Source organism: Malurus melanocephalus, unplaced genomic scaffold, assembly GCF_030028575.1.
Source record: "Malurus melanocephalus ecotype Western Australia unplaced genomic scaffold, MMel_1.1 scaffold_1091, whole genome shotgun sequence".
Taxonomy (NCBI): Eukaryota; Metazoa; Chordata; class Aves; order Passeriformes; family Maluridae; genus Malurus; species Malurus melanocephalus.
The window spans coordinates 22,363-29,359 of record NW_026624323.1 but is presented as its reverse complement, the minus strand read 5'-3'; the positions used below and the strand labels follow the sequence as shown (position 1 = coordinate 29,359).

At 48.7% G+C, this 6,997-nt stretch overlaps 1 protein-coding gene across 1 annotated transcript in view; it reads left to right on the top strand.

Moving 5' to 3' along the window:
- Nucleotides 1-6,997, top strand: part of LOC130586171 (voltage-dependent N-type calcium channel subunit alpha-1B-like) — a gene marked incomplete at both ends in the record, with an annotated part of 86,483 nt that overhangs the window by 62,427 nt on the left and 17,059 nt on the right. The window contains 2 exons of the mRNA XM_057386891.1: nt 45-128; nt 5,298-5,303. Coding sequence (XP_057242874.1) covers nt 45-128; nt 5,298-5,303 — 90 coding nt within the window. The remainder of the gene's footprint in view (nt 1-44; nt 129-5,297; nt 5,304-6,997) is intronic.

Sequence of the window (6,997 nt, the reverse complement as noted above, 5' to 3'; positions counted from 1 at the left end):
TAACCCCTGGATCCCTCTATTCCCCTTGTGTTCTCATTTGGCAGAATTATTTCCGAGATGCCTGGAATGTCTTTGATTTTGTAACAGTGTTGGGAAGTATTACTGATATTTTAGTAACAGAGATTGCGGTAAGTACAGTTTGCTCGATTTATTTCATTTCTAAACAAAGCCGTGCCCTGTCGAGACACTGAACCTTCTCCCTTAGCAGCCTCATTCCCTGGAGCTGCYTCTGGGAGTCACGATGGCCTTGGCTGACCTGGCAGCCTGCTCCATGAGCGCTGCGTTCCCGTGGAGCTGGGCACAGCTGTGTGCCCCAGAGAGGAAAAGCTCTGCTGAGAGCCACAGCGCTCGTGACTCTGCCAGGGAGCAGCTCCCTCTCTCCTGCAACAAACCACTCTGTCCCCAGGCCTTTTCTGCCTAGGAATGGAAAAATCCTGTGCAATTTAAGGGAGAGGAAAGAGCAGTGGGATTCTGCTGTGTTAATGGGGGAGGGGTTTTGCAGGGTCTGGCCCTTGGRGCTCCTGCCCAGTCTGGGTCACGGGGCAGGGGGAGGGTGATGGAAACAGTGGCAAGAGGTGAAGAATCTGGACTGGGAGAATGTTCCTGTCACTAAACCCTGTGGGGCAATGAATAGATAGCTTTCCTATAGGATTTCTGGCCAGCCCTACAAGGGCTCTGCCTCCCTGTTGATGAGCCCTGTAGATCCCACAAAGAGCACAGATTTGTCATCAGATCTGACGGATTTTTCCACAAGGGCAGCAAATGTCTGTCTGAACCCTTGACAGTTGATATTGGCCCATGTATAAACTGCTCCTCTCCTCTCCCAGTGCATGCAGTAGCTGATGATGTATCGGTTGTGATCAATCTGAACCTGACCATGACTTTTCCTCCTCAGTCCCAGGGATTTGCCTGTAGATGTTTTGAGTGTGCTAAGAGCTGTGCTCCCCACGTTCCTTTGCAGGTGGTGGTGAAGACCATGTGACTGTTYCTAACAAAATACGCTTTCATTTAACCTCCTTGGTACAAAAAAARCCCACAACCCCTAAAGTTTTCCTCCCCACACAAATGTTGGTTTAACKCCTGGTGAATCCTGTGTTGTAGGTTTGGATTTTGTTTACAGTGCAGCCAAGGTGAAGTTTCTGCTGTGGGAAGGCACTGGGTGCTTTTCCCCCCTCCCTCTGCCGTGGGATGCATTTTCTTGCCCAGGGCACTCAAACTTTTGCCATGGTTTGAAAATTGGTGAAAATATTTTCAAAGTTAGCCATAAACAAACTGAAGCTTCTCCACCCCGCCTTGGGCCACTTTTCCTGGGAAGAAGCAGCACTGACAGCTCACAGGGGGTAAGGGAGCYTCTGATCTCCCCCAGATTGGTGTCTTCTCCTTCAGGAAGGTTTCTGCTCCTCAACACCAAGCCCTCATGATGCTAAAATGCTCATTTTTGGAGCTGTTTTGCAGGCAGGGAGCAGCTCCAGTGTTGCCCCTTCTCTGCTCAGTTAATGGGACATTGCCACTTCCTCCAGCTCCCACAGGATGGCCCAGCCTGGAATTGGCCATGGACTGATCAGGTTGGGCTGGAGACATTTCCAGCCCCAAAACMATTGCAGATTAGTGTGAATTGCCCCTAAAACTCCAGCAGGGTCAAGCTCCCAAGCCCCGACGTGCCTTTTCCTTCTCCCAGGTGGGAGAGGTTTTTATTTTATGGGGATCTGTTCAGTCCTCGGAGAGAATTTTCTAAAGGAGATACCCAAATTCCCCTGGCAGTGTCTCCAGTGTGGAGCTGACCACAAACATCTCTCCTGTAAAARCCAGATGTCCCCAGGACCACTCCAGCCCTGAGCTCTGGGTCCTCTGGCCGTGTCTGAATATTCCCCTTCTGCAGTTCCCACGTGGGCATTGGACTCTTCTCCCACGTGAGAAGCAGCAAGGCAAGAGGAAACAGCCTCAGGTTGCTCTAGAGGAAATTTAGAGGAGAAATTAGGAGYAATTGTTTCATGGCCAGGCACTGGAAGAGGCATTTCAAAGCTGTGTGGATGTGGCACTTGGGGACAGGGTTTAATGTGGCCTTGGCAGTGTTGGGGGAATGGTTGGACTCAATGATCTTGGAGATCTTCTCCAACCTGAAYGATTCTCTGGTTTCTGTGTAGCCACCACATCTTCTTCCCTGCTTTTCCCTTCAGACAGAGAGTTTCAGGGGTCTCTCCTGCCCCTTTYCTTTCTAGATTTGGTTTTCAGCCCTTTTTTCATCCAGCTCCCACCTGATCTGTGCCCAGCAGCGCTCCCACCCCACAGGGCAGCCAGCAGCACACACATCCATGTCAGCCTCACTCAGGAACCGTGGACAGGGACCAAAGGCATYGTGCACAGTCCTGAGCAGCCCAGTTTGCTGAAGGAGACAGTGGTGCCCAGATCTGAGCATCATCTGGCACTGAGTGTTGGCAGGAGTGCCCCCAAGATCACACTGATAACAGGATTGATAACAGGAGTGATAACAGGAGTGAGAACAGGACTGAGAACAGGAGTGAGAACAGGACTGAGAACAGGACTGAGAACAGGAGTGATAACAGGAGTGATAACAGGAGTGAGAACAGGAGTGAGAACAGGATTGAGAACAGGATTGAGAACAGAACCAAGAATAGGACTGATAACAGGATTGAGAACAGGACTGATAAAAGGATTGATAACAGGATTGAGAACAGTATTGATAACTGTATTGATAACAAGATTGATATCAGAATTGAGAACAGGATTGAGAACAGATTGAGAATAGGACTGATAACAGGATTGAGAACAGGACTGATAAAAGGATTGAGAACAAGATTGATATCAGAATTGAGAACAGGATTGATAATGACAGCTCTCAGGATGCCCTCATGGAATTCATTCCACTTCAGCCAGGGCCCTGTGGTGGATGTGGCCTTGTACCAAGCCCTGCACTGCCACTGCCACCTTCCTGCCCTCCAGACTGGGTTGGACTGGGCTTGGACAACCTGGGATGGTGGAAGATGTGTCTGCCTGTGGCAGGGGGTGAAAGGAGATGAGCTTTAAGATCCCCCATAGCCCAAAATCATCCCATGATTTTATGATTCTCCCCTTCCAGTCCTGAGRATGGAAGAGAAGCATAAGGTTGCAGCCCTCTGCTCCTGCCCTATGGGAACCCTTTGCTCCTGCCCTATGGGGTTGGCTCCATGAGAGGCTGCACATGGGGTTATCCTGACCCCACAGAGCACTGAGGGGGACACCAGGGCTCCCAAATCTGCCTGGCAAGGCCATGATTGCTTTGCTGCCTGCAAAGTGACACCGTGCCTGTTTGTCCTGGCAGAGTCACACTTTAAACCAGCTTTGGGATATTTTGTCAAACCCAAATTTCACCTAATTGAAATACTCCTGGTGTTTAGATCCAATGTAGGGAAATCAACCAATAGATCAAATTTGATCCAGTTTTGAACCAACTGTTYCAAAACAGAGCCAATTTTACAAAAAAATGTGGGGAAAAAAAAAGGTCTGCAAAAGCTGACGCAGCAGTGTGAACATGCAGGGATGGAGGTGAGGAYCTGGGGGTGCCTCATTCCCAGAGCACAGCCCARGCGTGGCCTCTCCTTCCCTTTGGAATTCCAGAGAGGGCAGAGCAGGAAATGATGATGGGGAGGTGTTGAACCAAGCCCACCTCACCTTCCCAGGGCACAGCCGGGGTGCAGGAGCTCTCGTGGAGCAGGGAATGACTGGAGAGGAGAGCAGGGCTTGGGTCATCCCATCTGATCCAGGGTTGGATCATCCCAATCCAGGGTTTGGGTCATCCCACCCAGACCCAGAGTTTGGATCATCCCACCCAGACCCAGAGTTTGGATCATCCCACCCAGACCCAGAGTTTGGGTCATCCCAATCCAGAGTTTGGGTCATCCCATCCCAATCCAGAGCTTGGGTCATCCCACCCTGATCCAGAGTTTGGATCATCCCACCCTGATCCAGAGTTTGGATCATCCCACGCAGACCCAGAGTTTGGGTCATCCCACTCAGAGCTGTGTACCCAACAGGGAATGACCCTTTTTCCCCGTCCCTCCTCATCTCCAGCCTCCCCTCAGCTGATGGGGACAGTTTGGGGCAGACCCTTTAATCCTTCCCTGTGTATCCAACCCTCCTGTTGGCCATTCCAGTGGAATTTKCTCAGCTGGGAAGTCCAGGTGACAGCCACAATGTGACCTCGACTGCCACTCCGCAGCTGCCCCTGTCCCAGCCACCCTCCAGGTCCCCACGGAGAAATTTTTTTAGGTGGGACAAACCCAAAATCTCAACTAAGATATGTAAATCCTGCCATGAAAAGTAGCAGGAACCAGATTCCCTGGGGAATTTAGTGCCAAAGTGCAGATTTATTCCAAAAATGCCTTTAGAAATATTGACCTCSTATTGAAAATCATCAATKAAACAAAMGAGAWWCCACAAAGAAAAATGCAGTCCACAAATAGCTGCCAGAGCASCATTTTCCTCCATATTTTCCAGCTAGAAGTGTTCTCCTCCAAAGGTAAATAATCCTGCTCACCTGGGTGGCCTCACCTTGAGAGGCTTGGCTTCCACCAGCCTTTTTCAGTACCTTGAACCCACTGAGATGTAARGACAAATGAAATGTGTGGATTAATTAATTGTTTTAATTTTCCTGGTCACGTCACATTTTGTAATTGACTTTGTAATTGTAGTGGAATATATAATTTTTTTTTATTTCCTCGGGCAAAAGCATGCATGTCAGTTTTTAATTCTTAATAATGGAAGGAAAAGAGGTGGGATGAAGGAGAAGGTGTCCTCGGAGGCACAGTCGGCCTCAGGAGGCCTGGTGGGTGTTTGGGCAAACTGACATCAATTTCTATGCCTGGAAATAYAAAAAACCCTCCTGAGAAGTGTTTGTGAATTGTCTCCAAATTTGCATTACGAGCTGAAATGCAAATAAYGACTGCACCGTCTGTGTTACCTCGAGGATCTCCGAATCGCTCTCGGTTCGAAGCATTTTTATTTCGGGAATTACCATAAAATAACACCTCTCCCCCCCACCCCGATAGCCCTACAGTTTTTTTTCCCAGTGAAATTTTTCAGAGTTTCCTTTTTGCTTGTCCTGATTACTCATTTTCTCTTTTGTTTCCTGTTTTTGTTCCTTATTTTCCTTATCTACCTGCTGAATCACGCCATCCAATCAACATACAATGCGAAAACCATGTCTCCGTCTGTATGTTGTGCACCTGCTGCTCAAAAAAAAATATAACAATTTGTAAATAATCTTGCAAAAAATCCATCCATGACAACATCACATATAGGACACGGTTGGTTTCATTGAATTTAAACAATTCTTTAAATTCTCTGCTTTGATTTTTCTCTCGTTTTCCTTTAATTTGATCCGGTTTTTTGTTTGTTTCTGTTTGRAATTTTTTTTTTTGGATGAGAGTTCCGATTGCACTGGTGGAAAAGCCTCACTGCAGCGTGGCCCAGAGTGGCTTCTGTCCTGCACCTGCACCTGCACCTGCCTGGGCTCATTGGTGACGTGAGCAGTTGCCAATAGCCCGTCCCCTGCTCCCTGTGCCACCCCCCGTGCCAAAGGGGACACTGCCACTTGCTTTATTTCTGTGGGAAATGGGAGGAGATGAGGGAAGGATGCTTCTGGAAATCCTTGGATTTGGGCGTGATGGTACCAAATTCAGCTCTCCAAAGGCAGGTTTGGGTTCTTTGAGGAGGAGATGATGGAGCTTTGTGCTGAAGGAAGCACTTTGCAGCCTTACACGTTTTAACCTCTGTGTTGTAAGGCAAAAATATTATTGGGATGATGATGGGCTTGCTTCCCTCAAATCAGAAATGRTGGAAAAAACAATCTTCACTCAATTTTCAAAATCCTCTGTGACACCAACTTTTTGCCACCACAGAGGCCACGGAGTCACTGAATGCAAACCCAAAACTGAAATCTGTAAATCCTGCYGTGACCAGAGCTGAAAAGTACCAGGAACCAGACCCCACTGGGAATTTAGTGCCAAAGTGCAGATTTATTCCAAAAATGCCTTTGGAAATATTGACCTCGGCCTTTGAAAATCATCAATTAAACAAAAAGAGAATCCACAAAGAAAAATGCAATCTGAAATATATATATATATTTAATTATCTTGGCAATAACTGATTACACAAATAATACCAGAAGCTTATCAAAAATCCTTGCTCAGCCACCTGCCAGCAGCTCTTGGATCCATGAATGTCCACATTTCCTGTTGCACAGTTGCTGTTGAGAAAGAAATCAGGGTGAGTTTTCATTTCCAGGCTGCAGAAGCTCCATGGGTGTTCATGAAGGGGGGAATATTCTGCTGGGATACAGCAGAGGRAATGTCTGTGTGAAAGTTCAAAGTTTGTCCGGTGCAAGCCAAGAAGGGAATTCTCCACGGTGCTGAATCCATTCCAGATGTGTGGGAGCAGTCAGGATAAATTTGGAGATGTCAGCTGCACACCTGGCCCAGGCAGCACAGAGAAAGGCTCTGATATCAGCTGTGAACATTAAAATATACCGGGGAAAATTAGTTGGCTGAATTTTGGCTGCTGTCCCTGTTTCAGGTTAAARATTGAAAAGCTCATCCTGCCCTTTGTTAGGATGGGAGTCGTTATTCCATAGGGAGAGGGCCAGGCTCCTTCCATCCCTTGGGGTCATTGGAGCTCCACAGTGTCCAAAGGAGCTGCTGCTGATGAGGGACTGAGCTGGAGCAGGAAAACTGAAGGGAACCCTGGGGAGGAGGAGACTGAGCTCAGAGCTCCCCGGAGCTGCAGCTCCGATCTCTGCTCTGGGACAGGGACAGGAGCCAGGGAACGGCTGGAGCTGGGCCAGGGCAGGCTCAGGCTGGAGAGCAGGGAAAGGTTCTTGTGTCCCCAGAGGGTGCTGGCACTGCCCAGGCTCCCCAGGGAATGGTCCCGGCCCCGAGGCTGCCAGAGCTCCAGGAGCGTTTGGACAGCGCTGCCAGGGATGGACAGGGTGGGGCTGTTGGGG